A 17,546-nucleotide genomic window follows, 5' to 3' on the forward strand; every position below is an offset into this window, starting at 1 on the left:
AAAAAATTCTTAGTATCCAATAGCGTGTTATATATATTGTCTGTGTAAATATATATTCTTTCGAGTGAAAGGCAGAGTCTCCAGCGTCGACAGGCCGCGGAGCATCAAGATGGCCGTGATGCACACATGACGTATCCCGACGTCTCACGGCCCTACCCCGAAACCTCCAATTTAAAAGATTGGCGGGTTGTTATTTAAACAACGCATCCAGACAATGGTGTCACCGGAACCACCCCCCTCTAAGCGAACTGTCCTTCAGCAGCAGCCATCTGGCGCTTTCGCGCCGCGTTGATGGCCTTCAGCTTCGCCGTGCCCAGGCCGGCGACGCCACTCTCCTGGTTGTCGCCCAACCACGGCTTCTTGGAGTCGCCCAACATGCTGCCGGCGAGGAAGTAGGCGACCTGGCCGAGAATGATGAGCACGAAGGCGATGGGGTACATCCAGTGGATGGCGTAGCCAAAGACGTTGACGCCGATGATGATGCCCCAGAAGTTGCCCGTCAACAACGAGATGTTGTAGAAGGCGGCGCTGGCCATGCGCAACAGCAGCGGGACCACGCTGTAGAAGAGGCAGAGCGCGAAGGTGTACCCGAGGAGGTAGCCGATGGCCGGGCCGTTCCAGGTAGCCTCGCGGAAGGACTCGCGGTCGAAGATGGCGGCCTGCACGCCGTTGATGCACATTCCCCACATGCCCATGAACGAGAGTACCTCGTAGACGGGGCGCCTGCTGACGAACCACTCCTCGGCGACGTTGGTGACGCCGTAGAGGGTCGCGCCGAGCAGGGCAAAGAGATCGCCCTTGACCATGTCGATACCGGGCCCGCCGTTGGAGCCGGTGATGTGGTCGGACGCCAGCAGGACGCCGCAGCCGCCGATGGCGACAAAGATGCCGACGATCTGGAAGACCTTGTAGCGGACCTTGAGCAGGAAGAAGGAAAGGATGATGACGACGACGATGGCCCAGAAGTTGAGGAGCTGGGCGGACAGGATGTTCGTGTAGCGGTAGGCCAGGACGGTGAAGTAGTTGCCTTCGACGTCGAGGAAGGAGAGGATGAAGTACTTCCATCCGTCCTTCAACACCACCTTGCCCCACTTCTTGAAGCCATACTTCCAGATGGTGACGGGGAAGTAGATGAGGAAGAGGAGGATGTAGTTGAAGACGGTCTGGAAGGCCGGGATGGAGACGCCGTTGTTCGCGAGGAACGAGGTGAAGGTGTTGGTCGAGGTGATGCACAGGGCCAGGATCTGGCCGATGATGAGGACGATCCAGAAGTCGACGGTCGTGAAGTAGCTCCACCAGTGCACCTTGCGGGCCTCGATGTCCTGGAGACCCTGGTTCACGAGCTCGGACTCGTCGGCGCCGGAGGAGATCTGCGTCGTCGTCACCGGCGAGGTGTTGATCGTCTTGGTGGGGTCGTCGGCGGCCATTGTGGGCAGCGGTTCGTAGGCGTGTCTCGGTGGTCGAGGGTCGGTGGTCCTTTTGGCAAAAGGCAGGCGCAATAGCGGTGGCGACAGCAGCGATTTGAGGCGGGAGATGATGCCGGGCATGCGAATCTGGCGGTGCGGTTAGCGCTCGTCGTGCGGGAACGGGGGAGGTGTCCGTCTCTCATCCGGGTTCGACATACCTGCGCAAGAGCTCAGCCAGACGGGTGTGTCGTCTGCGCGGACAATCTCAACTCTGGAGGCGAGTGAGTTCTGTCGTCGCGATAGGTTGGTTTGGTTGATTATTTGTAAGTTTTGAAAACTGCTTTCTGGTCTTTCTCGTCCCCTGACAGCAAGCGCAAAGACTCCAAGTCGCCTGCTGGTTAGTTTATGTCGCCGAAGCGCGGCACATGAACCGATGGGCCGGGAAGTGGTATGCGAAGAAGAGGGCCGAGATGGCGCGCAACATGTAACTGTCGTCGGGGTGCTGGGGCGGGTGGTGTAGAATGCACTACGGGACACAGCGATGGCTTGTCCTCCCTTTTTTTTTACGGCGCGTGGGCGATGGCGAGGTGGTGGGCAATTGGGACCGGCGCAAAACTCTTCCTTCGTGATCGCGGGAGGGAGGGGAGGTGAAGTTAAATCGCCAGATTTTTATTGAGGCGGCATCCCAGTCGCCCAAAGAAGAAAGAAAAACCTTTCAGCTGCTAATTAGCTGCTCAGCACCCGGTCGCCACGAGGGTGTGGGTGGCCTTCATGTGACGCTCCCGCACGCCTGACTGGTCCGGACCCAAGCACCGCAACCGGGCCTGGCCAGCGGAACCGGCCGGTTGCCCACACCACGACCTCCCAGTGGACGGTGCGTCGGCCAAGCTGTCGTCTTGGGGGACAGGATCCCCGTCGATCAGCGAAGCCGACCGGGTTCTGGCTCGCTGTTGGAGGGGCACCTGGTCCGTGTTGGCGTGTTGAGGGTCTCGATAGTGGGGGTTGATAGTGGGCGGCAACCGCGGTTTGGCGGGTCCCAAATCCTTCAGAGATGCCAGCCTGCATCGTTTGTGTTCTCTTGCAACCTTCAACTTGACGCCATCGCGGGGTTTCTCGACCTCGTCGGTAGTAGCTGCATGGAACCGCTGGTCTGGTCAAGGTTTCAATTGGTTAGGCTGAGAGAGACATCCCGCGTGGTGGTTCAGACTAGGTTGGTGTGGCGGCGATGGCTTTACTCAGAAGTGATCCGGCTCATAGTCCTATACCTTGTCTCTGCTGTCAGCTGCCCAAGTAACACAAAACAGCCACTAGACATCCAGCCATGGAAGAAAGAGTCACACATCTTACGTTTTCACGGTGGGGGGTCATAGATATGTCGCGATCCTCAACAGTCATAGAAGAGAAACTGTACACATCCTAAGTGGCATTTCCACTCGATGGCCACATGGAAGGGCGGCGGCGAGAGCTTAGGACTCTTTCCTTCAGCCTCTGGCTTAAATATCTTGCTATGGAGGACTCTTCTGGTCACGATTGAATCGTAGTTTCCATTCCAGAGGGTGGCTCAACGGGCTTATAAGGTGCTCCCCGCCCGCATAGGTTTCGTGTCGTTGTAAATACCCTGAGCATGCAGTCTATGAGTGGCCATTATAATCCCATCGAGATATGTGGGAGCCGTACATGACTTGAATGTTGCACATACTTGCTCTATGCTAAGTTTAGCCGTCAGTAACACTCATATGTAATATAGATGACCGTGGCGCCTCTCTTGTCTTGCCAAAGTTCTCCTATATATGTACGGAACGTACTGTCATTTCACCAGGGTCTGGAATTTTTCAGTATACACAATTCCTGGTATGTGGTCTGATCTCGGCTAATAATATCATGTCGAGAGTTTTTGGCCTCCAGTATAATTAATGCTTCACTCGGGATATTGAATGCCTACAAAACAGCCGCCCAGCATTGCATGCCAATTCCTCGAATGGCCCGACCCTGGCCGCCGTGAGGGTTAGCGTGGCGCCACATCACCCACCAGGCTGACCACTGACCCCCAGCCGAGATGTATCTGATTCCTGAAAGGACTCACAAAAGTTCACAGGTTTCTTTTGACCTGTAGGTAGGGAGGCCACCTTCTACCAATTACAGTCTTCTACCAGCTAAGCAGAACTAGAAGTAGCATGGCGCCCTCGGGTAGACCAGGTAATACAAAGCCCAATACCGCAGGGTGATGCGGACCTGTGCTTGAACCATCTGGCATTTTGTATGCCTCTCTGGAGATAATCGTTCGTAGAGGGAGACGGCCGCTGCAACGGTGATGTGACGAAAATAATGGTTGAGGCGGTAAAAGAGCCAAGAGAAAATGTAGCAAGCATACACCACCCTTCTCCCAGCCACTGTCCTCATCTCGGCCCTATGCCAGCCCGTCTGGATGCGACCAGGTGATCGTTGCGCGGACGGACATCCCGAGTCTGATGAAATGACCGCACAGGCTGGGTTTAGGCAACTCAAACGAGATGCACATGTTGCTGTCCGGCGTAGACTCCACTAGGAAACAGTTTTACGGAAGACGCAATAAACTGTACACACAGCGAGAGAAATGTGTGGGAGTAAAACTAGTTGTGACTGAAGTCTCGAGGCTTGCAAAGACCCATGTTCAGGCTTGATCGAGGCATAGGAGACATTAACGATGTGAGGAGAGAGCGGCTTTAGAGTTTACAACACCGCTTCGCTCACTTAGTGCTATAAGAGTGAGCACAACACGTTGTTTCGGGAACCGCTCAGGAACAATCTCTTACATCCGCCCACTTAGTCGATCGCCTCATTTTGTGTCTAGTTCTGGGTAGCATTCTTGATTGTGTAAGTTACCTGCTGGGTTTGTAAACACACGCGCGCAAACACGCACACACATCCTTACCCATCAGAGCTCATGGTCATGTCTCTCCGAAACATCAACATCCACAAGCAGCCCTCGCCACAATGCCAACAGCTCCGGAACGCCCAAAAAGAAACCCCTGCTGGCTGGGCCCAACCGGCCAAAGGACACCCCTTTTCGCCCGCTTCAGGCCCTGCCCCCGCAAAATGATGCCTGATGCTTCGCCAACAAGCCCCTCCCATCTCCTCTTTGACGTCGAAACGATAACCCGAGAAGAACCAGTGCGAGAATCGTCGACGATACTTCCAGACCTCGATGGGCCTGCCATTGGGCAGTTTTGGCTGACGGTACGCTGCCCAGGAGAAGAGGACATGAAGAGGACGGACTACCACGAGGGGCATCACATCTACCGCCACCCGTAAACGCCACCTTCGGTCGAAGGAGTGGTGGCTGTTTGGTCGATTGATTCTTTAGGTGGCGGCGGTATGAGCTACGTGCGGCGTGTGGCATGTATCCATGCGATCGACACACCCAGCTCCAGGGCGGGGGTCATGTCGAGAAGGCGAGGGGGTTTGTCAAAGCATGATAGCAAAGCAAGAGCGAGACAAGCGAGGGAGGGGTGCGGATTATGTCGACGAACTGCCAAAAAAACAAAACCCCCGTCCATGGAACATTGGCAAGCGGGTGCCGAACCTCAGCAGCAGCAACAACAAACGAACTTTTTATCATCCGGCAACGAAACGTTGAGGTCTACTCGATCTTGCATAACGGAAGGCACACTTTGCGAGTGAAGGCCCTTTGAAATACAGCCGCCAGGTTCTCTCCAACAGCGCCCCCGTCCAAACACAGGGATACGTTGCGGAACACATGTCAACTCGCCACGAACAGGGACGCCTGGAATGTGAAGGGAGACGGAGAGGGAGAGGGAAGACGCTTTGCGTCTCATACCGGTTACTGGCGTCTAATATTGGTGGTATATTCAATTAAAAAACTTGTTACCCTGTGTCTTTCGGCAAGACCGTTGCAGCAAAGCAACAAAAGACAGGCCATGATCGTGAAATAACTTTTTCCGTTTCCCCCCGCCCATCCTCATTAGGTATAGACGTCCCTCGGTAATTCGTCCAATGCATCCCATCCATACATCCCACTTCCCATGGCTTCCCTTCAACACATGAAAATGCTCCATGTGATCTCCCAATCCGGGGAGATTTGACTGGCGAACCCCATCCTTGCTCGTCAGGCCACTTACAGGGCGGCAACGAGACCGGCAATGGCAGCGAGAGCCAGACCGCCGACGGCAACGTTGCCCTTGGGGGCAGCGTTGGGGCTGGTCGAAGTGGTGGCGCTGGCGGTGGTGCTGGACACGACGGTGGAGGCGGTGCGGCTGGCAGAGAGGGTGGCGGCGGAGACGGAAGTTGAGTTCAGGGTCGTGGCGACGAGGGCGGTAGCGGAAGCCGAGGCGGAGGAGAGGGCGGCGCTGACGCTCGCGCTGGCGGAGGCAATGGCCGAGGAGACGGCGGCGGGCACAGAACCGGTGGCGGACAGAGAGCCGGTGGCTCCCGTGGCAGAGGCGGGCGCAGCGGTGGCGGTGGCCAGGAAGGCGGCGCAGGCGGCGGCGGCGGCGGACTGGGCCTTGGTCAGGTCGGCAGAGTTGCAGCCGGCGAGCAGGCAGGGGGCGGCGATGGGGATGAGGGCCTGCTGCTTCTCGGTGGTGCACTGGCAGGCGGTGTCGGTCAGGGCGCAGCCGACCTTGGGGATGGCATCGCGCAGGCAGGGGATCTGGAAGGGGATTGTTAGCATCACTGACGGGCTGCGTCGTTCTGGGAGAGACGTACGGCGCACTCAGGCTGGCCGGAGAAGTCCTGGGCGGCGACGAGGCCGGCGGCAACGAGAACGAGAGTGAACTTCATTGTGAATGATGTTGTTGGTTTTTGTTGGTAGGGAAAGGGAGTGTTTAGTAAGGATTAAGAGTTATAAGAGAGAGTGAAGCTGTTATGACAGTAGTATGACAGTAGTATAAAGACAGATGGACGACGCTGAGATTTGGGATTCGAGAGGGGAGGGAGGACGGGTAAATAAGGCTGCAACGGCGACCCACGGAGACGGGATGGGAGATAAATATGCGTCGTCGCGGCAAGCCACTGCGTTACTGGAGGAAAGACACGAGAGAAACCCCTGCCGAGGCGTTTTCCCTCTCATCAAAGCTTATCCCACATCTCCGCATCGCATAGCGGCGCGCGCGCGCGAGCGGCCATTGGGCGCCTTCAGCTTCGCCGATGGCCATATGTACACTAGGTACTATACACTATGGCATGGCAGCGTCACGTTAGCTTCGCATTTTCTGCTGGGGCGGGACTGGACAGGTCTGGCAAGGGGCAACCTTGGGGCGGCCTCGAACGAGCCACATTAGACATGGACCTAGGCCTTGCCGGGTGTACCAGGAACATGCAACCATGATCTAGGTTTGTCAGGAGTGGAATGGGTTGGCAGGGACTCGATGGGGATCACTCGACTAAGGCGACTTGCCTGACTGGTGGCATTGCATTGGGGTGACACTCAATTGACTCTTTGGGAGCTTGGCCCCAATGTAACGTCAGCAAACATTTTCCTATTGGGGCCACCAGCTGGGGCTGGATTCTTCCACGCTTCGCTAGGGAGGAGGCCGTCTGCCTACCATAGGACGTAGTGTGTCCGGCTATTCAGTTCTAGCTACTACGTGTTGCTTGTCTAGCAGCTCTAGCTCCCAGCTCCGAGCTCCAACGCGTGGCACAGACAACAATACGGCCGTCTGTGCGTTTTGATTGGATGACAGGCGGATGTGGCCTACCCGACCCGCGCGTTGAGACTGCCGGCTGTGCTGAGACATAGGATTCTTTGAGAGGTTGCCGCGAGCCTCGTTCGGGTCGGATGTGTAGGTGTACTGGGCGACGGTCGAGCCGCCGACGTCGTCGTCGTAGCAAAAAGGCAGTCGGCGCGAGGGCCGATGCTCTGACTGTCGGTTGGGTTGGCATGACATGGTGCGAGGTGACATGCGGACAAGGGGTCGGGGTCGGCAGAGGAGAAGTGAACTGAGGTTGCCGCAACTGAGGTGGGCCCGCGATAGACGTCTGATTTGACCAATTTTAACAGAGTTCGTCGTGGGTAACATGTTCCTTGCACCAAAGAAACAACCAATACTTTATTCTGCAGTTGCCTAGTTCCTTAGCAGCAATCCAAAGCCCGGACAACCCGGCATCATGATGGATACCTTTTTATTACCTTCTCTGAGAAGAAAAAGGTTAAAAGAAAACATTGAAGTTTGGCCTTTTCTAAACCTAGCTTATCAGGCGAGCGTATTCCTCTTTTCGTCTCTTCAATTTCCTTCTTTTCTCCCACAATCGAATGGTAAACTGATCGACCTTCCGCTCGTGTCCATCCATGGACGCCGGTATTTTGCCTGGAACTCCGACTAGGCTGTTCGCTGACCCCGCCGTCAACCCCAGCAATATACAATATCCGTGGGGAATATAGCGTGATATTAACGACAACAACAGAGCTGGGACGGACGGCTTGGAAGCTTCCCCAACGTGGACCACGTTCCACTGTTCCTTGTGCTAGTGGATGCACAATATGCCGATCCCCGCTGCAATCAACCCACCCGACACGAGCTCCAATTCCCGTTTCTGGCGGCACTGTGCCTGCAACAGCTCCCCCGGCCAGTGGACGTCAACAACACAACATCACCCGCGACACGGGACGGGCTTTTCTGGGTTTCTGCCCGCAACTCGAGCGTAATCACACCCGAGACCCGCTAATCATCCACACCGACCCCGTCGTCCGATGGCGGCCGCTTCCTGTGCCGTGGCTGTATTCGTCTCCATCCAGTGTTTTCTCCAACGTCCCCCCGGGATGAGACCCCCCAATGGCCTTCCGGGAACTCATACGACCGTCTTCTGTCCGGTTCTTTCCCCGTTTGTGCCGCGCATGCAAAATAAATAGACATGGCTGCACCAGAGTATCCAACCGTCTCAAGTGTTGGCAAACACAAAGGCGAAATATACGTTGTACGAAGTTGAAATTGACTCCACTGACGAAGGAAAAGGGTATTTCAACAAGATCTACACACACGCCTCCTTCGACCCCTTGCCTGCCCCGTCCCTACCCAATAAGTGTTCAACGAGAGGCCATCTTCAGAACCGTCCAAACCTTGCCCATCCATCTACGGGCGTGATTGTGTAGCTATCCTCCGATGCCATGTTCAGCTCACCTTTGAAGATCTTAGTCCAGGGGTCAAGGTAAAACCTCAGGCCTGGTTCTTGCCGCTCTACGTCGTACACGCGGGCAATGACGAAGACGTCAGTACGGGCATCGCCTTCCTTCAGACTGTACTTCCGTGCCTGCCATACCCAGCATCAGTACGTCCTCACAATTGAACACAATGGTGTTGCTTACCAGATTCATCTGCTTCTGGCTGAGATGGAAGGGTTCATCGCATCCACAGACCGTCCCCTTCACCTCGATGTGGTAGGTGGTTCTCTTGCCTGCACATCCTTCCTGTACAGCTCCTACTTTCTGAAGCTCTGAGAACATGTAACCTCCTTCTTCGTCCGTGTAAGTGAAGTCGGCCATTGTCGATTCGTCGCCGAGGAACGGGGGATAGCCACGCTCTTGACGCAAGTGGCTGGTCCAGTTGCGGGTTGTGTTCCAGTCTGGAATGCGCTGCTTGAAGTAATTGTCGACCTAGAACAATTGTCAGACAACTCTGTTATCATTTGCTAAATAAAGGTCGGGTCTCACATAATCCTCAGCCTCAAGGCCGATTTCCATGAGCCGCTCCTGGATCTGCTCTGCCTCAGTCATGTAATCTTGGCTTTCATAGACAGCCGCAGAAACTTTGGTAGGCGATGACGTTGAGGCCATTCTGCTAGCACTGCCTCCCGCAACATCCACTAGCCCCGTAATTCCATTCGGTGAAGCTACCACATCCTCGCTTTGCTTTTTGGGAGACCTAGAGACGTTGTCGGCAACATCGAGGTCTTCGGGGAGAGAGCAGCGGATGTTGACTTCCTCTAGCAAGTCCCGCACCTCTGGCAGGTTAGCTTTTAAGATCTGTGAGATAAGTGGGACACGATTGATGTCCTGGATGGAAAACAGTCGACTGAAGTACTCGGTCAACTCCCTGTCGACCCGAGGATGACTGTTCTCAAAAGGGTTTTTTAGGACGGTGAGTTTGACGAAACCACCGTCTTCTGTGATGGAGATGTGTCCAGAGTCTGGTTCGCCGCAGACACTGTCGATTTTTCTGTGTACTGTTAGGTGTGAGACCTGCCAAACTTTGAAAATTGGCAGCGTTTTGTTCTTCTTCTCGCCCAGGCTATCTATGTGTCAGCACCAGCAGTTGGGTTTTAAGAGACATTAACTTACAGGAAGATGAACTCGGCTCGATTCTGGATGGCTCTAGACCAGTCATGGCGACGGACGATCGGGCCCACGTGGGTTGTGTTTTCCTTCACTGCTTTGCTCAGGAGGCTGTCTTCCAGACCCGCACACTCAAGCAACGGGAGAAGCCCGTCCGTGTCCGTGACGTCAAAGCATAGAATGTCCACCCTTCCAAGAAATGCCCTTCTCAAAACCGTTCGGTCGGCAACATACCATTTGTCTTCGAGAGATTTGTAAGTTGTCCCCTTCGGATCGGTTGAGGTCTCTGTGCTGGGGGTCGTAGGGAAGACTTTGAGCGGGCGGATCCGCTCCCACAACTCAGTGGCGGGAGCTTTGTCAAGACATTTGCTTAGGAGGATAACAATTGGCTTCAGCACCTCCAGTTCTCGTGAATCCTCCGGTAAACCATTAAGTCGCTCCAGCTCCTGGACAACTTCAACGATGCCAGCGTCACGTAATTCCAGCTTGTGCTTGAAGAAGGCACCACAGTCTGGATATACGTCGGCGAGTGAAAGTGATGATTTAAGGCTGCTTGGGCTCTTCCAGACACAGCCACCTAATGACACCCAACCACGATGTGGGTGATAGATCAACTTTTTCTCGCAGTCTTTGAATGTTTTGCTTGTGCTGTTAGTCATTATCCAACGTCAATGCTAAGAATGGGTCTTACCATGTTCCAGGCTTTACTTTGGCGCTATTCTTCGAGAGATACAGGTAAGCTCTGCGCGCTGTCTCCAGAGTACTGTTAGTGACTTGGAGCTGACATATAATCTCAAGCTCACGTAGGTAAGCCTCGTCGTTTACTTCGGTAATTACCGAAAAGATTGAGAAGCACTTCCAGTTCTTGTTTTCAGGATCAGGCAACTTTGCAAAGGCGAGATGAGGGCAAGCGTCACACAGATCTTTGGTTGGAATTGCAACGTCTTGCAACTTCCGTACCCGCTCATCTTGGCAATTGAGCATGAACTCCTTGACTTCGCCAATTATGAGTGATTTGGCGGCGCTGTAATCGTTCATCAAGTGATCTCTCAGCAGTATAATGAGATCGTCGACAGCGTTAGCTTTCAGCCAACTCCACTCTTTGCTGAGTACGTCTTTATTCGCTTGGTGGTCCCAGAAGGTCAGCCTTGGTAGCGTTGCTACCTCGCATGAGTTTTTAAGCCATTCAGCGAATGCATTCTTTTGTTTCTGTGGCTGTTTATCGACAACCGCAGCACCATCTGCATCTCGGGACTCTGCAGCAACCTCCTCGGCGTCCGCGTCATTATTTGCGGCGCTCATATTATTGGCGTATTCAAAGTATTCGGGATGTAATAACTTCAAGAAAGAACCCCGGTTCGAAGAGTATTTGCTGATAAGGTTAGGGCGAATATCTGGGTCGATGATATAAACATTGCGGGAGTGTGCTGGTCTGTTCTGGTTTGCCGTCGCGACCCAAAGGTTGAGTTTCTTCTCTCTTGGGCCCGGTCTCTTATTGAGAAAGAGATAAAAGGCATCCTCAATAAGGCACTTCTGGGGACGTGGGTTCTGGGATTGATTCCTTTCTCGATGATCCTCCAGGATTCGTTCGCAGATTTTTTTGGCCTTCAGTTTCTCGATCCCTAACCAACTGAAAAGATGCGCTCTGTTTGGGTCGTCTTTTGCTTCGGGATTTACAAAATGAAAATCCAGTCCGTGGGGGGCACCCCGAGCATCTGCATTTGATGCCAGGTATAGATTCTTCTTCGACGCCGGGACCCAATTTCCATCTAAGGTTGGCACAATCGGCAAGCTTTGGAGCATGAGCTGCTTGGTGTAATTTGACTCAACCAGAATGGCCGCCGTTTTGCTGTGCCACTTAGGCGACTTTGCGTCAAGATCTGGCTTCTCTTGAGCAATCCAGTCGCAGAATTGTGATATGAATTGGTCATTGTCCATGAGTTTCACGCCGAGACTCCTAAGAGCCGACGGCAGAGTCGAATCCGGCGCGTACTGAAAGGCCAAATGCCGCTCACGCTGTCTTGGAGAGTCGATCAAGGGCTCTCCATCCAGTCGGTACTCAGGAGGCACAAAAAACAAGGTCTGAGGCATTCGAAAACAGCCAGAACCTGAACGACATTCGAGAATGGGAAGAGATTGGAGGTGTTTAATGAGCCGGGTGCTGAGTGCATCCCAGAATGGGTCCCGGCAACTGATTTGTTCCAAAAACCCAGGCCAGGAATATCGTAGGCTTGTTCCGATTCCGTTGAACCTCTCGACTGCCTTTTCAAAGGCTTTTGGGATCGCATTTCTCAGTGCTTCATTCCATGCATTCTTAGCAGGAAGATGCTCTCGGTCTGCCATTAAGATGAAGTCTGCCTGGATAAGAAACTAAAACAGGTACTGGTTAGAACAGTCTCGAAAAGGTAGAGTGGGGGTTATGAGGTTACCCGAAATCCGTAGCAGTTTACTGGTATGAAAGCAAACACTTGTTGCTCCTTGATGCGGGGTTTGCCGTTGATGCCTAAAGGGAAAGCAATGGTGACTTCCGAGGTGGCCACGCCTTCTCTTTTGCCTTCCTTTGGCATTCCTTCCACCCTGTTACGGGTGATAATGTACTTTATCGCTCTGGATTCCCCCGTGGCGCTCTCGCATGCATGGATTGTTCTTGTCTCTCCGAGAAACTCTCTGTCATCTTCGTTGTGGGTGGCAACATATTCCCGGTTGTGCCTCTGAGTACAGACAGAAAGGCGCCTCAGACGACGTAGAAAAAGGAGAATCTCCGGCTTGATCCGTCGAAGATCACTGGAAATGACATTGAACTCCTTCTCGCTCTTCAGTTGGAGCATCATCCGCGTACCGTCGGCGCTGTACGTGGACACCGGGAAAGAGGACGGAAGTGGGCGCAACATACCGATCATGCCTTGGGTTGTGTCGAGCACGAAGTTGTAAAACCCACTGGAGATATTGACAACATGAGCGACCTTGAATACAGCCTTGAAGCCAATCCCCTTCTCGCCGATGTATCCGCTGTGGACATCCTTCCTCTTGGTTTTTGTGCTATCTCCAATATTTGTCAAGGAGGCAATTTGCTGGAAGGAAAACCCATCCTCATTGCAAGAGGTTTCAAACGTGTCTTTGCCGTTGGCGCCGGGGTCAGATTTTCTCAAGCTCATCGAGAAGCCTGGTGGCATTCCGGCAGAAGAGCACTTTTTGTATTCGTTGTCATCGGCATTCTGGATTAGTTCCAGGATGAAGTGCGTGTCGGAGCTGTACAGCTAAGTGGAGATGAGTGTGAGGGAGCTATGAATGAAACCGTTCATAAATCCACATAGCTTGCGCTCGGATAGGCCTCGTTCATCTACCAGCTTCTCGAGCTGGGCGTCTGCCTCGTCCCGAGACTTGGGCGGAGGGGCTCCCATTTTGGCCAGCTGAGGCCAACCTTCCTCGTACTACGAGGCGGAGTGGAAATTAGAGCGAGATAGAGATGCTGCGTGTATTTGGTACCGTGTTTTTAACAATGTTGATGGGGAAGGGGGGAGTATTGGGGGTCTGTCAAGCTGATCAAAAGCAGGGTCGGTGTTGAGAACCTCGACGGTAAGAGGTGGGTAAGACAAAGAGAGAATGAGAAAGGGCAAAAAGAAAAGTCTGTGAAGCAATAGAACATTAAATTCTGAAAGAGGAAGGGGAGTAGGAGAAATACAGGTGTTGTGGGAAAAGAGGGAAAATAAAATGGTGTCAGGAAGGAGGTTAACATCCGGGCTCGATTTATTTTAGAGCGTCTCGTTCCTTCCTTCACACATCCAGCTTTGCTATCTGCGGGGTCAAATTCCAGATTAATATTTAAGGTGAGTTTGATTACCACATGAATTTTCATGGATTTCATAACAAAAAGTTGGCTTCATGTCTCGACTGGTAGTTGTCATGTCGTGGTTTGGATGTCTTTGGGACCAGCCAAGTTGGAACGTATTACTGAATGAGCAAGTGAAGTGCCTTTCAAATCCTCCCCTGACACATGATCTTTATACAAAATGCATGTTGAAACGATGGCTTTCATTGTGGCGTGTATATAATCTTCTGCAATTGGCCTATATTATTTTGCAAGTGAGGAGGTGTAATACACAAGAGAATGTCTGACAACACCATGCCATATCTGCACCCCACAGCTCTTCGAGGTCAGATATTTGATTTATCTTGCGGCACTTAGACGGTGCCCAGTCTCTTTTCAGTAAGCAATATAACCATTCATATGTCTCGAGTTTGAACCGCCATCCTCCTAAACCGCAAGACTTTATAGCCCCTGCCTGCTGTCTTCAACAATCGCGCTCAACGCACTGCCTTTGCATCCGAGAAACCATCCTCTATTTGACCGTGTAGGATAAAACCCCACGGTTTAACCCTGTTCATGATTAGCAGCCAGACAGTCACTCTTCAGGGAGCCACGACCCAGCAGCGCCGCCTGGTATCATCAACGACACCCTCCTAGGCCGACGTTTGCCTTTGAGGAGCTTGGTCTAGCACAATCTTGTACGCAACCGTTGAATCTCCTTCTCTTGTCTTACATGTTACGTTCGCAAGCCCTCATGTTGGACACAGTAAATAATTTAGTAGCAGGTGGACAAGTAGGCTTAAAGGCCGCCTACGGACCCACCAAGGATTCGTGGTTCACTCAAGAGCCATATGTTACAGCCAAGTTGCCGGTGCTCTTGCTGGCAGAGACTTTACCTGTGGCTTCCTGATACTTGCTCCGTTTGTAATCTTGTTGCTCTGTTGCTTCTTTTCGGAGACAGATGAAAACTAGAAGAAGCGGGAGATGGGAAGCAAGCACCGAGAAAACGGGGTCACGGAACAATGTGCAAAACCTCTCCAACACGTCGCCTCGGTCAAGGCTAGGTAGAAGCACTTCAAACCGAAACCTGTAACTATATTCACGTAAAAATCTACCATCGACCCTTCGCATCAGCCCTCGTCCCAGAGGCGCCGGCTCATGATTATGGGCCGCGCAGGATCCCACGGCCCGTAGATCTCGTTCTTGTACTTTTGCAGCCCAATCAGCCACCAGCTGCACCCGCCCATGGTGATGGCCGCGATGAGCACGCTGACGACCATGCCCACGACGGCGCTCTTCCACGGCCAGCAGCACCCGCCGCAGTTGTCCCCCAGGATGACTCCCACGCCCGCGCCGGCCCCGAGAACCAGGAACACCGTCATGGCGTAGTGGTACCCCCAGCTCCGGTGCCTCGCGTACCGCCGGAACACGGGGAACAGGCCGAAAACCTCGATGCTGAAGAGCGTGAGGCTGAAGACCTGGCCCGTGGAGCGCAGCTGGCTTGCGAGCACGGTAGAGGCCATGAGCGCGGCGTTGGTCGAGAGCGAGGCGGGGATGTTGACGCGCACGCCGCCCGAGTAGTCGAAGAAGAAGATGTTGATGGCCAGGAGCCAGAAGGACATGGCCCAGATGCTGTCGCTCGAAGTCGACCGCGTGAGCGACTTCAAGATGGGGGAGAGGCCGAGGAGGGTCGAGTAGATGAGGATCGCGCTCTTGATGGTGCTGAGGCGCTGGTGGAGGCGGCTGTTGTCGTCGCCGGGTAAGGGAAAGGAGGACCGCCGCGGGAGGGGGTTGCCTGTGACTTCTTGGCTGTGGCGGCGATAAGCGGATTGGGAGGTTGTCGAGGCCGAGGAGATGAGGGAGCTCGCGGAGGCGGAGTGGGAGTGTCGCGCCAGACGCTCGGCACCGGCGGAAGAGGTCGTGACGGAGCTTGCCGCCGTTGTAGCCGTGGAAGACTCATCCACGTGCGGCGACGGGCGTCGCATGGTTCCCGTCCGCCGACTGGGTTCCCTACGGCCCGCTGCCGTCACGCTTCCGGCCATGCCACCAAATTCCTTGCGCTCCTCATCGGCCTCCCACCGCTCCCACAGTAGCCAACCCAGACACGTGGCCAGGCTACTCCACGATACGATCGAGACAGGTGACACGCGCTTCTGGGATATGAGGACGAAGCACACGATGAAGATGATGACAGAGCAGACGTGCTGGACGATGACGGTGGAGTCGGCAACCAAAGGCCAGAAATCGTAGGGCTGCAGACGCGGGTTGCGCTGCAGGCTCTCGAGGAAGGTGTCCTGGTCGGTGTAGTTGTCTGGATAGCTCTGCTTCACCCACATCAGCTTCTTCCACGTGCGCTTGCGACTGCGGCGGGAGCGGGATCGGTCGCCGGCGCTGTGGCGGAGGCGGGCGCGCGCTGCGCGGTGGTCTGCGCCGGTGCCGGCATCGGGGAAGGAAGCAACCGGCCGGCGTGGCGGAGAGGTGGCTAGGAAGGCATCCTCTGGGGCGAGGTGGGATCGGTCTTGGCGCTGGATATTGGCGGCACTGTTGATGGTGCTGCCGGCAGGAAGGGTCGAGGAGCGGGTGAGGGGTGGCGGAAAGGTACCGAAGTCTGTTGGCGTTGTCGGGGACATCAGGCCAGGACCACCGGGAACGGCTTGACGACGAGGTGAGACGGGGATGAGACTCAATGGCTTGCCGATTGAGTGCTGGTGATAGCTGGGGTTGAGACCGAGACCTTCTCAGCCTCGCAGTCGCGAATAGACTCAAGTTGGGCGAAGGCGCACAAGGCTGGACAGACCAAACCCCGGAGAAGGGGGAAAAATGGGTGCGTGCACGGACGGGGAAAGGAGATTGGTGGGGAGCTGGGCCAGTCAGCTTTACAAGGATCGCCCGGGCCAGTCGCTCGATTGGGGAATATATTTATTTTGTATCAGTCTCGGTGGCCGAAAGTAGCGGCTTCCGCCGTGAAGATTGGCTGTCATGCTGCTGCAGGCAGGGAACCATCCCGTCGGTCCAGCACAAGCTTAAGTTTTCTTTGCCCGACTCGGGACTCCACCAAATTCTGGAAAGGCGCTGGATGCATTGCCTGGCCTGCAACCCGACATCTTGCATCTACCTACCTGCCTTACCCAGAAGCTAATCGTCTGCAAGGAAGACCCCAAATCAGCTTGCGCGTGAGCACAAGGAACGGCCATCTGGGTATCCAAACTTTCCGTGGCGATGCAGCCGAGGAGTCTACTGTGGTACCAGGCCAAAGTAAAACCCCCCTGACAGGTAGATGTGGTCGTGCTGCTACGATCATCTCAGCGGTAGTACTTCGAGGTTCTGGTGAACCCTGGGCACAATTTCAACCATTGAGAGTCTCGATTTGGTGTGCCATGTCCCCGCACTACCAGATAGGGATATTGTACTTACCCATCATACCATAGTACTCTAAAGATGCTTGCTCAAGTCGTCCGCAACGCGATCCGCGGCCTCCCTAGTCCCAGATTCCCACGACTCCGAATAGTGGTCAACATGTTTCCGTACGGGTGAGAGTACCATTGTAGTAGCAATGGTGGTATGATTACGGACGACGCCCGACTACCGAGAGAGAACGGGCCCCGACGGAATTCCACCCCACGATGCCTGAACCACCTTACCTAATGGGGTCCGGCAACACCGTCCCCGCAGCCGTTTGCCGTGGAATACGAGCAATTCCAGAAGCACTCTGGGTAGCGGTCGTACTCTGGCCCAAAGCTTCCTCGCAGGGAGGCTCGCAATAGCACAAAGCTTGTTCGTTACTTGTTCCCTAGTTCTCTCTCCTCCCCCCCCCTGGAGTGCTGCTGGATCTGGCCTTAATGTTGCAATTCGCGTGAAGTACCCTCCTCTACCTTGTTACCGCTGCCTAGTATCAAAGGGCTCCCTCCAGTGACCGGTGTCGTTTGGCCCTGGTGTTCGCTGGTCGCGTGCCCGTCGGCCTTTCCCAGGCCCCCTCCTCTTCCCTGCCGCTACCGCTCTTCTGGGCCCTTTCCCATGCACTCCGTGCTGGCATTGTCAAGGTCGGCCGGTCCAGACCTCGGCGCCG

The 17,546-nt window shown here is 54.4% G+C and overlaps 4 protein-coding genes across 4 annotated transcripts; all 4 read right to left on the reverse strand.

Annotated features, from left to right (window-relative positions):
- Positions 1–239: 239 nt before the first annotated feature.
- On the reverse strand, positions 240–1,427 carry EsH8_III_001145 (uncharacterized protein; the record flags this gene model as incomplete). The annotated part of the gene is made up of 1 exon (XM_083262870.1): positions 240–1,427. The coding sequence occupies one exon, from the start codon at positions 1,425–1,427 to the stop codon at positions 240–242; it is 1,188 nt and encodes a 395-aa protein (XP_083123357.1).
- A 4,093-nt stretch (positions 1,428–5,520) lies between these two features.
- EsH8_III_001146 (CFEM domain-containing protein) lies at positions 5,521–6,185 on the reverse strand (the record flags this gene model as incomplete). The annotated part of the gene is made up of 2 exons (XM_083262871.1): positions 5,521–6,054; positions 6,111–6,185. The coding sequence occupies 2 exons, from the start codon at positions 6,183–6,185 to the stop codon at positions 5,521–5,523; spliced, it is 609 nt and encodes a 202-aa protein (XP_083123358.1).
- A 2,259-nt stretch (positions 6,186–8,444) lies between these two features.
- Positions 8,445–13,073, reverse strand: EsH8_III_001147 (uncharacterized protein; the record flags this gene model as incomplete). Its single annotated transcript, XM_083262872.1, has 7 exons — positions 8,445–8,651; positions 8,707–8,994; positions 9,052–9,556; positions 9,679–10,183; positions 10,476–11,754; positions 12,123–12,929; positions 13,017–13,073. The coding sequence occupies 7 exons, from the start codon at positions 13,071–13,073 to the stop codon at positions 8,445–8,447; spliced, it is 3,648 nt and encodes a 1,215-aa protein (XP_083123359.1).
- Positions 13,074–14,610: 1,537 nt separating this feature from the next.
- Positions 14,611–16,110, reverse strand: EsH8_III_001148 (phosphatidylinositol N-acetylglucosaminyltransferase; the record flags this gene model as incomplete). The annotated part of the gene is made up of 1 exon (XM_083262873.1): positions 14,611–16,110. One exon carries the CDS (start codon positions 16,108–16,110, stop codon positions 14,611–14,613), a length of 1,500 nt encoding a protein of 499 aa, XP_083123360.1.
- Positions 16,111–17,546: the final 1,436 nt, after the last annotated feature.

The sequence above is a fragment of the Colletotrichum jinshuiense genome, chromosome 3, assembly GCF_051148585.1.
Source record: "Colletotrichum jinshuiense chromosome 3, complete sequence".
Lineage (NCBI taxonomy): Eukaryota > Fungi > Ascomycota > Sordariomycetes > Glomerellales > Glomerellaceae > Colletotrichum > Colletotrichum jinshuiense.